Consider the following 19,709-nt stretch of genomic DNA (forward strand, 5'->3'; position numbering starts at 1 on the left):
ATAGGTGGGCGTATCTCTGATCACCAATAACCTATACAAAATGTAATTTGTATTTTGATTTGCATCAGTTATACTGCTTTAATGTAGGCCTATGTCAACATAAAGCAGTGAGTAAACTCTAGTTCTGACAATTTTAAAGGTGTAAAGTCAAGTGAGATTAGCTGATGGGTAAAAGATACAAGTATGTGCAAGTAACAAAATAATAATAAAAGAAAGAAAAAGAAAAAGAATAAAAAGGAGAGGAAAGAGAGAGAAAAAACAGTCTTGCTCTACCACGAGTTATTCATCCGCCATATATTTGCTATAAGGATGACGGCCGAACCACGCCCCGGCGGAGTGATTTCAGGAGGACTACACCCAAGCGCTGCCGGACTGCAGCGGCTTCTCTTCGGTGGCCAGACCCAGAAGAAAGCGGGGACGTGACGGAGCTGGCTGGGGGATCTGTTGCCTGGAGGCCTGTGTGTTAACCACCGACAATACCGCGGTGCTGCTCGCTGCTCGCCATCACTCAAGACAACACCTGTGACTTATTCGACCAGATTACTTTGACATCTTTGAACTAATTCACAAACATGTCCTGGCAGAGCTACGTGGAAACCCTGATGGCTGATGGCAGCTGCCAGGACTCGGCCATTGTTGGGTACACAGACGCCAAATACGTTTGGGCGTCATTTCCCGGAGGTACCTTTGTCAACATCACGGTTAGTATTTTTCTTGATTAGCTAAACGGAGAGAGGGCGATCTAACGTTTTGCACGCCGGTCCGGTCCGTTTGCCAGGCGGGCCTTGTTGAATGGGTAGCCTCGGCTCGTACGGGATGGATGAGGCTCGCAGTGTGGTACACATGGTACCTAACGTAGCGTTAACGCTATGCGCTGTTCACACCACAACATGCATTGACACTTCTGCACCGTCACGTTAACGCTATTTATGTTCTGTTGTCTTCAACACTTTTGAGTATGGGTTGCCTTACAGTCACCAGTTTTAAGTTGTTCCAATTTAACATGTTTGGCACACATAAGCTAATGCCTTTAAAAAAAAAAGCTAGGCTAAGTTAGCAACATTAGCAAGCTAATGTTACCTAGCCGCGTCATGCCATTCAGTTAACGAGCACTTCGGTAAATCAGACGTTATCTCGTGGATGCGTTTTTAAGCATTAACGTTACAGATGTTTAGTTTCACTTGTTACACGTGTCTTTAAAATGCCTTAGTATCATGTAACGTTAACTTGGGGAGCTGTGGACAGTAATGCGGGGATCTCCAGGGGTGCTGAGCAGGAATGTTAACGTGGATTAGCTAAGTATAGCTAGCTCAAATCAGGCCGCTCATCCAGATCCGAAAATCATTAGCTAACGTTAGCTACGTAAAGTTAGCGGTTCACACACGCCTTCTCTACATGTTTTCCTAGTGTTTCCGTAGTGTTTTTCCTAGTTGCCTCTGTGAATCTGCCCACCGCTACCGCCCCTTATTTTCCAAGATGGCGCATCCACTCCCATTTCTTATTCATTTTATTTACTGAAGCTAATCGAGACGCTTGGTCACAGACAAACCAATAGCATTAGCAATGCTCAAACTTTGTGCATATAAAGTTAACGTTTCAACGCTCACACACATGTAAACACTAAACGTTCCCGAATGTATTTTTATCTAACATCTAGCTTGACGGAGCCTCCATTTTCTTGTGTAAATAAACTACAAGCTAGAAGATCTTGTGTGTTGAAAGCAGGAGATAAGAACTATGAACCAATGTGCTGTGAGACTAGGGAGTGTGCTCTCTCTGTGCTGTCTTCCCCTGTCTGTCTCTCTGTGCTGTCTGTCTCTGTGCTGTGAGACCAGGGAGTGTCCACTCTGTCTCTCTGTGCTCAGTGTGCTGTCTGTCTCTGTGTGCTGTGGGACCAGTGAGTGTCCACAGGCTCTGTGGAGCCACTGTCTTAACGTTACAGAACTTTTAAAACACAAGTTGAACACATGGACAGGGATGCAAACTAGCTAGCTTTAGGTGACAGTCACCTTTTTTATCCCTGAAAATAGGGCACTTAGTGAATGATTTCTGAGTGGTTGTGTCTGCCCTGGTATCCATGAGTTGGCATCGCTGAATGGAAACCGGTGCTGTCATTCGTCCTGCTGTTAAGCCTGAGCTAATACAAGCTGGTCAGTGGGGTCTCTTTCCATTTTGATGTTCTGACAAGGAGGCTAGCCTGCCAGCTAACGACGTTAACGCTGGTCAGTCAGCCACGGCTTCCACAAAGCAACAATGATTAGATTTGCCAAACGAAATCAGCTGTGCATGGCATGCAATATGCACAGACTGTGTGAGAATGCTGTTACGGGTGTTTTCGTTGGGGAAGAGCGTTAATACCTTGACTGGTTCCTGGCATCTAGCTAGCTGTCATGCCAAATGTTATATGAGCTAGCAGAAAGCCTTTGATTTCCCTTTTTTCCCTCCATCTGGAAGGGAAGGCTTTTGTGTGACTGTGCACTTCTCTAGTGGAGGGTTAGGTTAGAAAAAGGCATCCTGCCTTCTGTTCTCAACGCTGGTCAAGAATAAACTTGTATATTTTTTTTTATTTAAATTTTGTAATATCAATGACATGTTTGATTGATAAAATTCTTAACGGCGATTAATCGATTGTCGATGAATCATTAACATCCCTAGTGTGAGGCAACTACCGGTAGTGCTAATGGATCACATTTCTCAGCATGAGAATGTGTTATTGTCAGCTGAAGTAGGCCTCTGTAGCTTGTGTCTCTCCAGTGGCATAATAGTCTCAGTCTGCTGTGTGTCTGACATGATCTTATTTTCCTCCTCGACGGGTCAGTGAAAGTGCAAAGCCGTGCTCATCATCTTAGTTATGCAGAAGCAGTCTAAGGCTGCATTTGACTCACAAATACCCGACGTAACTAACCAGCGTATGTGTGAACATCCTCCCTGCTTCTGTTTTATGATGGTTGTATGCTAGTTGGAGTCTCCCAAGAGTTTAGCCTACATTAATTAATTCAAGCTTTCAATAATGTTTACACAATGAGAGTTTTGAAGATAAAACTTTTCTGACACCAAGTTCATTTTGAACTGGACTAGATTTCCCGCAGTTCCTCCTGCTGCTCTGGGTTCCTAATGACATCCCTGACACCATCGTATCTAATGACCACCTGACACCAAACGATTGCGATGACGTCGGGAGCGTCAACGTGATGCCCCGACTCCAGCAAAACTCATCGTTTCATTCCCACATTGGAAATGTGACAGTGAAATGGCTCCAGTCTTTTGGTGTCATGTCAGCGTAAGGCAGCTCAGACTCCCTTTGATGTTCAAGTCTAAATGTAATCTATGAAGTGCAGGAAATAGGAAATGTAAACAATATTTTGGGGGCAACTTTTTCCCACTGTAAAAAACGGGGGCATTTTACATAATTTTGGGGGCAATTACAATTAGTGCATACATTTGCTAAAGCATGTTTTTTTTCTGTCATCTTCTCCTGGCAACCAGCTTGCAGGCGCCGAGTGTGTGTTAGAGAAGGAGATGGAAATTACCATACTTTCCGTACTATAAGGCGCACCTGAATATAAGCCGCAGCAGCTAAATTGAATGATTGTTACATATATAAGCCGCACTGGACTATAAGCCGCAGGTGTTTTAATGTTTAATTACCAACCAGGAGGAGGCGTAGCGCCTGCCTGTAACAGAGATCTCCGTGTCTTATCAGCGGAGACCGTTTTGAGTCCTTACCCTCATCGTCGTAACACAGCCAGTTCTCCATCTTTTGAAGCATGATGTTAGATTCCAACGAGCTAGTTGTGTGGCTTAGCCTTCCAAAATGTTGCCATTAATTTTTTAGAATGTAATACATAGAATTGGGAACGTTACATTCAATTTCATTCAGACTGTCTTTCTGGCTCAATCGCCGCCATTTTTCCCCCGGAGCGAGGTGAGGGTGGGAGGAGGGAGGGTGTTTTACAGTAGTGGCTGAGAGAGCGTAGTGGCTCAGTGCTCCAAGCAGGTCGCGAGGCACATTTTTTGCAACATCATCCAATCAGGGTCTGTCTGTCTTGCTCTCGTTCTGTCTCTCGTACCAAAATCCATAGATTTAGGAGGTCCCCTAGTGGCCGTTAGCTGTAAAAATCCATAGATTAGCCGCACCGTTATATAAGCCGCAGGGCCGAAAAATGGGGAAAAAGCCGCGGCTTATAGTCCGAAAAGTACGGTAAATGAACTGAATGAAAATAAAGTTATCACAATCTTGGGGCACTTTTGCCCTTGCCCCTGACTAAATTACTACACTGCAGCAATAGACCCTGCTTCAAAATCATGCATCTCCAAACTAGCATGCAGCCAGTAGTAAGGGGGCCATGGCTCCAAGCTCTGTACAACATGGAGGCCATGGCTCAGAGCTCTGTACAACATGGAGGCCATGGCTCAGAGCTCTGTACAACATGCAGATCATCTCCCAGCAACCCTAGATTGATCAAGTAAGATGACATTACATTGTCATTTAGCAGATGCTTTAGTCAAAACGACTTAGATTAAGTACATTTTGTCAACAGTAGTCAAAGCGACCATATCACAGTCTTCATGAGCTGCTCAGCCTTCAACAGGAATGTAGCGTAAGTGCTTGGGGAAGTAAGTTGGTCAGTTAGGAGCCAAGAAGAGAGCTAGTGGATTTACTGGGCTTCACATTGTGGGATCCACCCGGATGGTTGGCCATCTTACTTCAAGATCAAACCTTAGCAGAGACTGAGGCCTAGTTTACACGACAACGCTCCCTGCATCAAACGACAACGTTTTGTTGCCTTTATTTAATTGCTATTCTTGGTTCTTCTAACCAGAAGTTTCCGTTTTATTCTCGCTGACTTGACACTGCTCGGAGTTTGGTGCTGACATTTGCGGCTCCAGCCTGCACTCGACTCGCTATCACAAGCGCTGTGTATAACCGCAGAATCAAAGGCCAGAACGCAACAACAGTTTGCCCTTTTCATGCAGAGACCGTTGTGATGTAAACATGGCTGAGACACACGTGCCTAACTTGTAGGGGTGCTCCAAAAAATCGATTCTGAAAGGATCGTGATTCTTAATGCCACGATTCCTGGATCGATTCCAAACTCCCAACAATCGATTATTCTTTGTATTGTAATTTTTTTTTTTTTTTTTTTTTTTACACAGTGCACCTGAACGCAACATGCAAGATACCGGCTGAATAAGTGTCCAAATGTTCATGTCATTTGTGTACTGTACTGGCACGGTGCCACCACCTCTTGCACTTAAAGGCCGGGTTTTCCGTGGGGAATATGAATATATATTAAATCTCACGCCCCTAAGGTTTTAGAATCCGTTGAAATTTTTGAAATTGGTTGTTTACAGCCTGAGATATCACCAGAAATCCACTCTGTGTGTGGGGGGGGGGGGGGGGGTGGTGGGGGGGGGGGTGCGGGGACTCGAAATACTACATTTCCCACAATGCACTGGGCTCGCGTGGCCTTCGTTTCCATGCCCACCCCTCAGGCGTTTGGCTGATATCAAACTCCAGTAGGTGGCGGTAATGCACATATATGTTTGCCAACCGCCATAAAACTCAAAGAAGAAGAAGACATGGAGAGAAGACATGGAGAGAAGAAGAAATAAATCGAAAATAAATCGAAAATCAATTGCACCAAATGTAAACGGTAGTATATATGTCGGGAGATGTCTTCATAAAAAAAATTTCATGCATTTTAAGGCATTTTCGTAGGAGTTACGCGCATCTGATGTTGTAACTATTTTCTGTAAAAATGTGTAAAAACGGGTACATTGCTCAGCGTTGATTTCGTTACTTCAACCCACCTACTACTAGATGTAAAATTTGACGAGCTTTCCAATGCCGCCAGTCCCGTGTCGATTAGTGCTTCCGTTCCCGAGATAATGGTCTCTTTGCAAGGAACTATGGGAAGCTAATATTAGCTACAGCAGGCTAGGCGGTTGACAAGATGGCTGCGTTTTTGTTTTGGTCAAGGCCTCTGAAGGGGCGTGGAGGACCTCTAGAGGCGGGACCATGGCCAACAACAGTTGTAGTTCATAGGTGCACGACTTCCGCAAGGCGGACTTAGGCCAGATGACGCGAAACGCGTCGGCTGGCCCAAAAAATATGTGAGAGATGCTTGATATCTCTGGCAGTGAATATCCAATTTCAAAAATTTCAACGGATTCGAAAACCTTAGGGGCGTGAGATTTAATATATATTCATATTCCCCACGGAAAACCCATCCTTTAAGAACTCTGGTTAATGTATTCCCCCCAAAATCTATAAATCTTTCTCAAAGCCTACAGATCCCCCCCAGCCTATAAATCCATCTTATCTGAAGAACATAAGGGGGGAATTCCCCCCTAGTTTGCAAAATGAATTTAGGCCCTGACTGTAATACTTCAGAAGTTGAATTTGAAGTTCAGCATTAATACATTTGTCATTTTTTGTCTTAGATTGACCTTTGTGTGTTATTGCAATATAAAACTACATAATTGAGAATCGATTCTCGATTCTGGAATCGAGAATCGTTGGAATCGAGAATCGATTCTGGAATCGGATCGTGACCCCAGGAATCGGAATCGGATCGGATCGTGGCGTAGCCGGATCGGAGCACCCCTACTAACTTGTGACTAGGGATGCAACGATTATTTTTTTTGATCCACGATTATAGTCTGAGAAAAAACCACGATTATCACGGTTTCACGATTATTGTTATGGACGTATAAAAATCACATGAGCATTCTCTAAATAGAGGTTTTATTGTATTTCCCCCACAATCTTAACAGTTGCTGCCTTCCGGAATACTAATGCACGATATGGATTTTTACAGCCGATAGTATAGGCCTACGCTAACCGATAAATATTCTCCTGGCCAATAACCGATACGTTAAACATACTATTGTTACTTTTTTCACATTTTTGTATTTAAAAAAATAAGTTCTTAACCTGTATTTTATGCACACCTGGGATTAAAAAAAGAAGAAAGGGCAGATGTAGTGAGCAAAGATGGATGATTTAATATTCCATGGCTCTGACCTAATCAAATCTAACTGACATCACTATTGTGAACATAAAACAAACAACATTTCTGATATAATATATATAATATATATATATATATAATACAAAAAATATTTTATTATTTTATAGAAGCGAAAGCCTATAGCTGCTTAGTCTGCAGAAAAAAACACAAAAGGCATAGTAACTTAGACTCTTATTGGCATGTTACTGGCAACTAAATGTGCCGTCTGAAATGAATTTTGCATTGGGGTCAGTTCTATTGAAGTGATGATGGGGCAGGCATGGAAAGCCTCACTATAAGCCATCATGTGTCGTTTCACTTTTTACTGGAAAATGCTCCCTCTGGATTAAAGAAAGGACACTCTGTGGTGTTGACTGGTGTTTGTTATGTAAATGTGCGCATTTGTTTTCCTTGTCTCAGTCAGATCATGACTGCCAAGCAGCTAGCTACGTTAGCTTCACGTTATTAGGCCTACATGTAACGTTAGCGGGTTGCTTTTGGAGTTGACACAAACCCTTGATGTTTCTTTTCGTGTAAAGCATGAGGTTCTCTATGGTTTAGGCCAGCGCTGGGAGCATGAAGTGCTTTAAATGCGGGGATGTTTGGTCACACAACGAGCTTGAGGAACTATGTACGCTAGGCTATGGCCAGCTAGCTAACATTAGCCACAACAGCTAACGTTAACGTCAATGACTGTATGTTAACGCTAAACAAATCCGCTGCCTCTTCCCCACGTTTGGTTTAACGTAACACCAGCTCAGACTTTCCCCTAATCTCAGAAACCTTGCGGGACATGTATTGCAACATTTATGTTGGGCTGGTATCCATGGCTAGGCTACAGACTGGCTACTACTGGGAGACATGGCAGCTGCCTGTGTTTGGTGCCTCCGCTAAATAGTCCGTGCGGAAACGAAGCGAGAGAGACAGGTTCCTCTCCTTCCAGCGCCGTCTGCGCCGCATGGGAGTTTAAACTGACGGACTGTTGTGAAACAAAACACTCGGTGTAGCGGAGCCTCTGCGGTTATATAACCGTGACGTTTTAAATCGCGGTTAATAGTCAAACCGGTTAACCCCTGCATCCCTACTTGTGACTGCGTTTCCCCCAGAGTGAAGAAATCGACACCTTAATAGGGAAGGACCGGGAGGCCTTCTTCACCAGCGGGATGATGTTAGGTAATAAGAAGTGCTCCGTCATCAGAGACAGCCTCCACATCGACGGCGACTGGACGATGGACATCCGGACGAAGAGTCAAGGGGGAGAGCCAACATACAATGTTTCCGTAGGCAAAGCCGGCAAAGGTGAGCGCCATGTTCAATGTTGTTGTTAAACCGCTCGCGTTTGAGTCGTGCTACAGTGACACCATAGCATACTTTTGATGCATGTAGTGCATTAGATGAGCTACTTTTGACTTGTCTGTAGTCTGTGCATGCCTGATTAGACTTGGAATGCACCTTTCCTCAATATATGACACGTTTCAGATGTTACAGTGCAGGTGAGTCTCAGGATAATATGACACGTTTCAGATGTTACAGTGCAAGTGAGTCTCAGGATAATATGACATGTTTCAGATGTTACAGTGCAGGTGAGTCTCAGGATAATATGACATGTTTCAGATGTTATAGTGCAGGTTAGTCTCAGGATAATATGTGTTTCAGATGTTATAGTGCAGGTTAGTCTCAGGATAATATGACATGTTTCAGATGTTACAGTGCAGGTTAGTCTCAGGATAATATGACATGTTTCAGATGTTACAGTGCAGGTTAGTCTCAGGATAATATGACATGTTTCAGATGTTACAGTGCAGGTGAGTCTCAGGATAATATGACATGTTTCAGATGTTACAGTGCAGGTGAGTCTCAGGATAATATGATGTGTTTCAGATGTTACAGTGCAGGTTAGTCTCAGGATAATATGACATGTTTCAGATGTTACAGTGCAGGTGAGTCTCAGGATAATATGACATGTTTCAGATGTTACAGTGCAGGTGAGTCTCAGGATAATATGACATGTTTCAGATGTTACAGTGCAGGTTAGTCTCAGGATAATATGACATGTTTCAGATGTTACAGTGCAGGTGAGTCTCAGGATAATATGACATGTTTCAGATGTTACAGTGCAGGTGAGTCTCAGGATAATATGATGTGTTTCAGATGTTACAGTGCAGGTTAGTCTCAGGATAATATGACATGTTTCAGATGTTACAGTGCAGGTGAGTCTCAGGATAATATGACATGTTTCAGATGTTACAGTGCAGGTGAGTCTCAGGATAATATGACATGTTTCAGATGTTACAGTGCAGGTTAGTCTCAGGATAATATGATGTGTTTCAGATGTTACAGTGCAGGTGAGTCTCAGGATAATATGTGTTTCAGATGTTACAGTGCAGGTGAGTCTCAGGATAATATGTGTTTCAGATGTTACAGTGCAGGTTAGTCTCAGGATAATATGTGTTTCAGATGTTACAGTGCAGGTGAGTCTCAGGATAATATGTGTTTCAGATGTTACAGTGCAGGTTAGTCTCAGGATAATATGTGTTTCAGATGTTACAGTGCAGGTGAGTCTCAGGATAATATGACATGTTTCAGATGTTACAGTGCAGGTTAGTCTCAGGATAATATGACATGTTTCAGATGTTACAGTGCAGGTTAGTCTCAGGATAATATGACATGTTTCAGATGTTACAGTGCAGGTGAGTCTCAGGATAATATGACATGTTTCAGATGTTACAGTGCAGGTTAGTCTCAGGATAATATGACATGTTTCAGATGTTACAGTGCAGGTGAGTCTCAGGATAATATGATGTGTTTCAGATGTTACAGTGCAGGTTAGTCTCAGGATAATATGTGTTTCAGATGTTACAGTGCAGGTGAGTCTCAGGATAATATGACATGTTTCAGATGTTACAGTGCAGGTGAGTCTCAGGATAATATGATGTGTTTCAGATGTTACAGTGCAGGTTAGTCTCAGGATAATATGTGTTTCAGATGTTACAGTGCAGGTGAGTCTCAGGATAATATGACATGTTTCAGATGTTACAGTGCAGGTGAGTCTCAGGATAATATGACATGTTTCAGATGTTACAGTGCAGGTGAGTCTCAGGATAATATGACATGTTTCAGATGTTACAGTGCAGGTTAGTCTCAGGATAATATGACATGTTTCAGATGTTACAGTGCAGGTGAGTCTCAGGATAATATGACATGTTTCAGATGTTACAGTGCAGGTGAGTCTCAGGATAATATGATGTGTTTCAGATGTTACAGTGCAGGTTAGTCTCAGGATAATATGTGTTTCAGATGTTACAGTGCAGGTTAGTTTCAGGATAATATGACATGTTTCAGATGTTACAGTGCAGGTTAGTCTCAGGATAATATGACATGTTTCAGATGTTACAGTGCAGGTGAGTCTCAGGATAATATGACATGTTTCAGATGTTATAGTGCAGGTTAGTCTCAGGATAATATGTGTTTCAGATGTTACAGTGCAGGTTAGTCTCAGGATAATATGACATGTTTCAGATGTTACAGTGCAGGTGAGTCTCAGGATAATATGACATGTTTCAGATGTTACAGTGCAGGTTAGTCTCAGGATAATATGATGTGTTTCAGATGTTACAGTGCAGGTTAGTCTCAGGATAATATGACATGTTTCAGATGTTACAGTGCAGGTGAGTCTCAGGATAATATGACATGTTTCAGATGTTACAGTGCAGGTGAGTCTCAGGATAATATGATGTGTTTCAGATGTTACAGTGCAGGTTAGTTTCAGGATAATATGACATGTTTCAGATGTTACAGTGCAGGTTAGTCTCAGGATAATATGACATGTTTCAGATGTTACAGTGCAGGTGAGTCTCAGGATAATATGACATGTTTCAGATGTTACAGTGCAGGTTAGTCCTCTTCCTCTTTACATATTCTTAATCTCTTCTTTGCCTATAGCTTTCCTCAGTGGTAGCTATGTGCTCACCTCCTTTAACTTCGATACTTTACAGTTTGTTAGCTTAGCATCCACATTGCAAATGTAGCAAAACTCAATCTAAAACAGACTGATTTCGTGTGTTAGCCACGCCCCTCTGTGGTATCTTTCTCATAAATCTGCCCCCCAGAGGAAGGAGTGTTTATCAATCTGATTATGGTGGCATATTCTCTCAATGAACCCTTAGACTTTTAAGTAATCATGTAACTCAGCTGTTACGGGAATTATAATCAACATTTTGGATGGCCCTCTTCACGACTCAAGTAGATTGACATTAGCAATGCAATTAAAATGTGCAAAATGCCAAATTATCCATACATCATTAAATTAAATAAATTATCCATACATAATTAATACCAATGTAGCCAATTGAGGTTCAAAGTCCCATGGAGGGAGTTGCCTGAGAGTTGTGCCAGTTTCCATGTGGCCTGTATGGGCCCCGTCCTCCACCACTTTCCCCGCTGCTACTAAAACGTCCAGGTGAGACTGTCACAGGGCAGACTCCTCCCACTCCCCCCACCCAGGTGAGACTGTCACAGGGCAGACTCCTCCCACTCCTTCCCACTCCCCCCACACAGGGCGTACTTTTCTGGCCGGAATTTCCCAAATAGTCCCTGAATTGCATGCACCTTCTAGTGGGGCAGCTTTGCAAAAAAAAAAAAAAATCATAACAATTGTGCATTTTGCGATAAAAGCATATAATTTGGTACACTTACTGGGATCCACGATATGGATTTTTTTCATTTGTTACGATAACCGATAATTATTTCACATTTGTGTATTTAAAAAAATACGTTCTTAACCTGTATTTTATGCACACCTGGGGTAAAAATGAATAAGACAAAAGGCAGATGTAGTGAGCAAAGATTGATGATTTAATACTGCATAGCTCTGACCTAACCAAATCTAACTGACATTACTACTGTGAGTGTAAACACAAAACAAAGAACACTTCTGATATAATATTCTGATTGTTTTAGTAAAGTAAAGTGTATCACTCAATTATAGTCAATACAAAAAATATAAAGGCTTTTATAGAACCAAAAGCGTTATCTGAAACTGAAAAAACGCCACACTGGCGGCAGCCATGTTTTGCTCTAGTGCGCCTGGCACATCACGAGCCGCCGACAACAATATGCTCTGCTTCCAAGGCAAAACAACGGCAAGTTGGCCTCGTATTATCGGCTAAAATGTCATTATCGGAATAATAAATTATCTCGCAAAATGGCCATATCGGCCGATAATTTATCGATCCGATAAATATTGTGCATCCCTAACACGTATAGCCAAAGGCATACCAAAAATAACTGAATATCAGGGCATCATGAATTAAGAAGGAAAAAATAAACACGCAGACTCCACACGGAGAGGACCTGGGAAAGACCAGGGTTTGAACCCGGGACCAGACTAGTCTACACAACTTTATTGCAGTTACAATTTCCATAGGCTGCCAGTCTGTGGCTGCAAAACAAATTGGCATCTCCCCCTCTTGCAACACCATGATGCCCCGATATCACATAGTTTTTGGAATAGCTTTGACTCCGTGGACCAAATGATCTGCTCTCATTGCAAAGTGCACACGTGTTCTGCTTCACTGCCCCACTGTTCCTCCTTCCTGGTTCAAACACCTTCCTTCCCTCTCACCAAGCATTCCCCTGCTCACATCGCCACTGTTCCTGTAAACATGGCTGTTAATACTCACATGGTGGCACTTAGATGAACTTAGTTCATGTATTGAGGAGAGGTACCACGAGCATTCTGCTGTGAGAGGTACCACGAGCATGCTGCTGTGAGAGGTACCACCAGCATGCTGCTGTGAGAGGTACCACGAGCATGCTGCTGTGAGAGGTACCACCAGCATGCTGCTGTGAGAGGTACCACCAGCATGCTGCTGTGAGAGGTACCACGAGCATGCTGCTGTGAGAGGTACCACCAGCATGCTGCTGTGAGAGGTACCACCAGCATGCTGCTGTGAGAGGTACCACGAGCATGCTGCTGTGAGAGGTACCACCAGCATGCTGCTGTGAGAGGTACCACCAGCATGCTGCTGTGTCCGCATGTGGACTACATTAGTGATGGTGGTTGGTAGTGAGGATATTCTTCACGGTGCGTGTTGTTTACAGATGAAACGATTAAAGGACGGCACTCTTGGAGCGGAGAACTTGTAAAACAACTCGGATGGTAGTAAAAAAACAGACCTGCTGGTTAATACTAGCTGTAGCTGGTACATTAGTCCACACTACCACCAGCCACTGTGATTAAGTACTCAAATGAAACTGGCTTGGAAAGTAGTGAGAGTGACTAGTAAATGTAGGGATTCCCCAGCTACTATAGCTACAGTAGCTACTGTAGAGTAGCTAGTGTTTATTTCCTATGTAATAATACACTGCATTTAGTGAAGGCATGGATGTGCTGCCAAAAGCACCAAGTTGTAGCTTAAAGTCGAGCTGAACCCAAAAATGACTTATTTTCTTTTAGTTCAAATACCTGGGTATGCAGTGCACCTATTTAATAATGTATGCCAAACAAATCACAAAAATCTAATTTCTTTCGTTTTTCACACTTTTTCACATCAAACGTTCATTTTTCAAGATTTCATTGATAACAGTAATCTACAGTTTGCTTCATTTCAAGATAATTTTCAGGGTTAATCTTCTCTTCCAAATGAAGTAGAAAATGGCGCCTAGTGCCTGTCATCTGGCAGAATTCCTATCCCATAAACTAACTACTAACTTGGCCAATTGTATGAAACATGAACAAAAAACAATAATCTCTAAGAATGCAAAGAAATGTAACTGGCTCGTTAAAACGCACATTCCAGGAATATCGTATTTACAGAAATAGCGTTAATGGCACGCGCTTGAGAGCGTGGTTGTCAGGGGTCGCCCGTCGGAGATTCCAGGCGGGCGGGCAGCACCCATGCATCGGATTGTCCGCTCGCTCCGCACAAAGCAGGTGGCTGCCTGGTACTCTGCGGATCCCACTCGCGTAGCACGACAACACGCTGAATCCCACTCGATTTGGGGGTGGAACACGCCAAGATTGGCCAATGCCAAAGCCAGTCGACAGAATTGTCAAATCAAATCGACACCCGGCATTGTGCGGCTTGTGGTCCGCCTCTCAACCCTGTCATCTCAGACAAGATTTGTTTGAGTCTGCGACACTCGCGCATTTGCATTCGCCTCTGGTTCACCTCGACTTTAAGCCAAACTTCTAAGAATTGAGCTGCTTGCCATATTCAGCGTGCCGTGTAGCAACGAGCTAGTGTTGTTGTTTCACAGCGGCATTTGAGATCGAGTGGACAGGAAATCCATAAATGGTCAGAGCCGGTCTGTCTGGCCATGTGAGACTAGGTCAGAGCCAATGGTAGAGCTTGCTTGTAGCTCATACAACCCCATGAAAAAAAACTGAACTATCCCTTTAATTAGTTGAAGTACCACCCTTTGCGTTCACCCATATTTGGCAGAATTGAAAGTGGTGTCAGCCTGGCGCCAACAGGCCGTCAGAGCAGTGGAGAGTAGATGTACTGCACTTCTGAGACGCAGCCTACATGTCCATGAAGTCGTCGTCGTGTCACCACCATGCTAACTCAGACATGCTAACTCAGACATGGCTTTGCATGCTTTCTTCTCTTGTTGCACTCTGTGGGTCTTTCTGGGTGAACGCGTCGCCTCAATGTAACGTTCAATGTCTGGCTGTGTCCCAGAGCCAAGCCACCAACCAGCACTGATAAGAACATGAAGGTTTGTGCTTGCTGTAGCCTCTAGGCAGTGTTGTGCTCGAGTCATTATATCTCGAGTCTCAGTCCACTCCCCAGTACCTGAGTCCGAGTCAGGACTTAGTGAACATGAGTGTGAATCCACATGTAGCTGTAGGTGGAACACACTTGTCCTTGCACAGAATTGAATGTTGTCATGGTATTAGTATTATAGGTATATGTATAGGTATTAGTATTCGCTACAGATTATTAGAACAAATAAAAAGTCTTATCAATTAACAAGTGTGAATGCATGAATGCACGAGTCCAAGTCAGAGTCATCAGTGCTCAAGTGGAGTCAGGAGTCCTGAAAATGGACTCGGGACTTGAGTCGGACTGACTACAACACTGCCTGTAGGCCAGAGCAGCACTTTGCTGCCTGTCGTCCTCCCTGTCCCTGTCCCTGTCCCTGTCCCTGTCTGTCTGCTGGTGTTGGCTCTGTCCCCCTTTTCTTTTCTTCTTTTCACCTGTGATCTCCTAACTTCACACCTTCTCTAAATGTCCCTTTTCTGTCTCTTGTCTTTCAGTCTTGGTCTTTGTAATGGGCAAAGAAGGGGTCCATGGAGGCGGATTGAATAAGAAGGCATACTCGATGGCAAAATACTTGAGGGATTCAGGGTTCTAGTTGAGTCTTGACTTAGCTGATGTGCTGTAGTTGAGGGAGCGAGAAAAAGGAAAAGGAAGAAAAAAACACAAAAAAATACAAAACTCATAAAAACAAAAAACACAATTGCTGTCAAGCCCCCCCCCCCCCCCCCACTTCGAGCAGTCCCATCGGGCGACGTCCCGGGAGCGTCACTAGCAGACGGCCCCTGGCCTCGTCCTCAACAATGTAGCCCCACATTTAGCAGAGGGAATACGTTGTCCTTTTGTTTGTTGTTGTTTTTTTAATTTTCCAGCCACGCCGCCATCATCGTCATGTCTGTTCATTTTTGTTTTTGTTTTTGTTGTTTTCTCCTTTGTGTTGCTCCAGCAATGGTTTTAGTCATGGGGAAGGAAGGTGTCCATGGAGGGCAGCTCAACAAGAAAGCGTTTCACATGGCCGAGTACCTGAGGAAGTCTGGATACTAACGCAGGCCACGCCCACCAGCCACCTCGCTCACCCCTCCCACCCTGTTGCCTTTCACACCACCTCCACTCCTCTAGTTGCTTTTGTTTTGTCCCCTCCCCTCCCCTCTCCTCCCCTCCCCTCTCCTCTCCTCCTCTCCTCCCCTCCCCTCTCCTCTCCTCCCCTCCCCTCTCCTCTCCTCCCCTCCCTCCTCTCCCCTCTCCCCCCCCTCCCCTCTCCTCCCCTCCCCTCTCCTCTCCTCCCCTCCTCTCTCCTCCCCTCCCCTCCCCTCCCCCCTCTCTCCTCCCCTCCCCTCTCCTCCCCTCTCCTCCCCTCCCCTCCCCTCCTCTCTCCTCCCCTCCCCTCTCCTCTCCTCTCCTCCCCTCCTCTCTCCTCCCCTCCCCTCCTCCTCTCCCCTCTCCTCTCCCCCACATTTTTGTTATTTCCCTTTTTTGTTTCATCTCCCCGCCCCCATTTCCTTCATGTCCTAAAGTCATTTTGACGCCTTCATGCCGTGCCTCTTATCTCCATCCTGGCACTGTGGTTTGGCACCGTAGGTTAAGAGGAGCATGTTGTTGTTGTTCTGTACTTCCTGAGACCAGCAACATTCTGGCCAAATGCTTCAGTGAAGAAATGCTAACGTAAAAAGTGAAGGAGTTCTTAAACCATTTGAAGTTAATTTTTGTTGTTTTTGTTTTCTTTGTATGATGGTGCCCGCTAGTCCACTCCCCCCCCCATGCCTTTGAAGCACTTGAGTGCTAACCGAGCTCACCGGGTCTTCCTCTTCATCATGTCTTCATCATGTGACCTCCCACCCCCAAACACCCCCGTTCACTCCTGCCAAAATCACCCCCCTCCCCCTCCTCCCTGCTTCCCATCCTCTGTGTGCTCTCACAGTAGCTTAACACTAAACACTCCATAACTCCTCATCTTCTTCATTAACCAACCACTACAGCCCCGCCTTTTTTAGTCCTCTCTACCCCCACCAACTCACTGTTTTTATACTGAGAAATTCAGATTCAGGGGTTGGGGGTGTGCGTGCTTGGAATGGGCTCCTCGGTTATTGAGCAAAGAGCCGGCGTCCTCCAGATGCAGCTAGAGGCTCCGCCCACCCACGCCATCATCTCAGCGCGACCGCCCCGGCTTCACCAACCCCCCCCTGGACATTCCATCAACGCCTCAGGCACTTAATGCTAACGTTTGCCAGCTCCTGTAAGAGCATTCTGTTTCTTTTCTTTTTTTGAAAGGCTGCCATTTTCGGACAGTAGATATCCCAGCATATAGAAGTCAAACAAATGAAATGTCAAACATTAAAAGTCACCTGTACTCTAGTCATGTGACCTTCTGACCAGTCACACACACCTGTACTCTAGTCATGTGACCTTCTGACCAGTCACACACACCTGTACTCTAGTCATGTGACCTTCTGACCAGTCATACACACCTGTACTCTAGTCATGTGACCTTCTGACCAGTCACACACACCTGTACTCTAGTCATGTGACCTTCTGACCAGTCACACACACCTGTACTCTAGTCATGTGACCTTCTGACCAGTCACACACCTGTACTCTAGTCATGTGACCTTCTGACCAGTCACACACACCTGTACTCTAGTCATGTGACCTTCTGACCAGTCACACACCTGTACTCTAGTCATGTGACCTTCTGACCAGTCATACACATGGTGCAAACTGACTACTAAGGTGGATCACTTCTTTTTCTTTCTTAAAAAAAAATACATATAAGCATCTGGATCTGGAGTGTGTCCAGTTTGAACTGTTTTTCATAGGACCAATTTTAGTCGCAGCTCGGGTGTTTATACAATTGCTCTAAATCATTGTGAAGGACTGCTAACCTATTTCTGTTGCTGCTGAAGGCAAAACACTAACCAGACAGTATACTTAACATGACTGGCAGAAACACACAACTACAGGGGAGAGGGGAGAGAGGGGGGGGGGGGGGGGGGGGTTGTCCATGAAGGAAATTAGCAGTGTCATTTGAACTGTTGTTTTTTTTATTTGTGAAGAGAAAATGAATTACCGCATTTGTACAAACCCATGCTGTGTGACGGAATACAAAACTGTGGAATAAATTGCCTTGTACTCTTCATCCACCAAGCGGTCTGTGCATCGCTTGGTACTGCTAACTGTTAAACGTCCAACTGACAAGAGCTTCAAAAAGAACAAGTAGAAAATAACACTCGATGTAATGAGAGATGGGATGGGTTGGAATAAGGACACTTTTGGTTGTCTGGTTGAATCTGAACTACAGAACCTGTGTATCCTGTGTGCCATAATGTAGAGAGATCTGTTGCTGTCCTAAAACGAGTCATTTCATGGCACTGTTGTTTTTCTTGGGGATGTTTTGGGCATCAGCGCCACTGTTCTTGTTCAGGCCTTGTGGGATATGTGTGTGTACTCATCAAAAAGAAAGAAAAATCCTGTTTGCTGATTTCTGTTCATTTCTTTTCCCCCACCACTGTTTCTTTTCTTCTTGTCTTACATCTGGGATACAGTCTCTTTAATGCATCTGATTTCATATGCATCAAACCAAGAAATGCCATAAATTGATTTATTATTACCTTGTTTACAGACAGATCAAATAAATTTATTCCAACCAGATGTGGCGTGTGTGTGTGCCCTCCTGATTCCCCTCCCCCATCTAAACAGTGTCTTACAAACACGTTTCAGACAAAGTCTTCAGGGTTCCCACGGTCGTGGAAAACCTGGCGAAGTCATGGAATTTCAAAATCTTATTTTCCAGGCCTGGAAAAGTCATGGAATTAGTCAAATCCTGGAAAGTTTTGGAAAAGTCATGAAATGTTACAGTAATCTTCTGTGGGTAATCTTCCACGTAATGCAACGACGGCAAATTCATTTTCTGCAGTTGACGCAACATCTGATATTTTTATTATGGAAAATTTACCTTTTTTACTTTATTTCAATAGCTTCCATGTAATGTGACTCGGTGACCTTAAAGCACTAAAATCCCATTAAGAGGTGTGTCCTTGAGATAAGTTATGATTTTGGTGATTGATTGATGGCCCTATTTGTCCAATGTAGTAATAATTTCTGGTATTGCTTGATTCAGAGTCACCGACTCACATTACATGGAAATTATATTACCGTATTTTGAAATTTTATCCATGAAAATGTGTGGGAATAAAGGATTTCTGTAAAAATTGCCCCCAAGATTTGGATAATTTTAATTCCGTTTCCATCTCTAACACACACTCAGCACCTGCAAGCTGTTTGCCAGAAGAAGGGAAGAACACTCACACACACACACACTTTAGCAACTTCAGGGTTGCCACTGTTTTGTAATGATACATTTCAAGGACTTTTCGAGCAGTTTTCAACTAATAAAGCCTGGGAAGAAAAGAGATGAAAACTAAAATGTATCCACTGCAGCAGGTTACCTACGCGACTAGCCGCATATTTGAGCTAAGAACGCCTACGAGAGAGCACAACAGCCAATGACAGTTCAGCGATCAGCAAATCACTCTGTGTGTGTGTGCCCTTATGACATCACATCATTAGCTTAATTAAAAAATCAGGCCACCCGTACTGGTGCCCTTTAAGTGCGATCAGGCTGAAACTTTACACCCCCTGAAAGTTTCAGCCCGATCGCACTTGAAACGGCGTAGCTGTGGCCAGACAGAATTGAAACATAAAAATATCCCCCACATACTCAATTGTATATATATATAGATTGAAAGAAAAGAAAATTATCAAAATCCAGCAGGCAATTTTTGCCCCTTGATCACTGTCTTTATTGGGGGTATTTTTGTCCCTGGCTAATTTCCTACACTGGATGGATGTTTGATTCTTGGCTCACTACGTTAAATATTATGTTTTCAAAGTCATAAAATCAAAGACGGCACCGACCATGAAGAACACCCTCTTC

At 43.9% G+C, this 19,709-nt stretch overlaps 1 protein-coding gene across 1 annotated transcript; it reads left to right on the plus strand.

Annotated features, from left to right (window-relative positions):
- The first annotated feature begins 400 nt into the window (after nucleotides 1–400).
- On the plus strand, nucleotides 401–18,424 carry LOC310785924 (profilin-2-like). The gene is made up of 3 exons (XM_083647103.1): nucleotides 401–701; nucleotides 8,123–8,315; nucleotides 15,726–18,424. Exons 1-3 carry the CDS (start codon nucleotides 573–575, stop codon nucleotides 15,821–15,823), a joined length of 420 nt encoding a protein of 139 aa, XP_083503229.1. The 5' UTR covers nucleotides 401–572; the 3' UTR covers nucleotides 15,824–18,424.
- Nucleotides 18,425–19,709: the final 1,285 nt, after the last annotated feature.

This window comes from Poromitra crassiceps (genome assembly GCF_964638095.1).
Source record: "Poromitra crassiceps genome assembly, chromosome: 12".
Lineage (NCBI taxonomy): Eukaryota > Metazoa > Chordata > Actinopteri > Beryciformes > Melamphaidae > Poromitra > Poromitra crassiceps.

What these genes read in the sequence shown, in the direction of transcription:
- LOC310785924 (XM_083647103.1), top strand. Translation starts at nt 573, where the DNA reads ATGTCCTGGCAGAGCTACGTGGAAACCCTGATGGCTGATGGCAGCTGC. An exon ending in GTACCTTTGTCAACATCACG is followed by an intron (nt 702 to 8,122) that starts GTTAGTATTTTT and finishes CGTTTCCCCCAG; the next exon opens with AGTGAAGAAATCGACACCTT. An exon ending in CGTAGGCAAAGCCGGCAAAG is followed by an intron (nt 8,316 to 15,725) that starts GTGAGCGCCATG and finishes GTGTTGCTCCAG; the next exon opens with CAATGGTTTTAGTCATGGGG.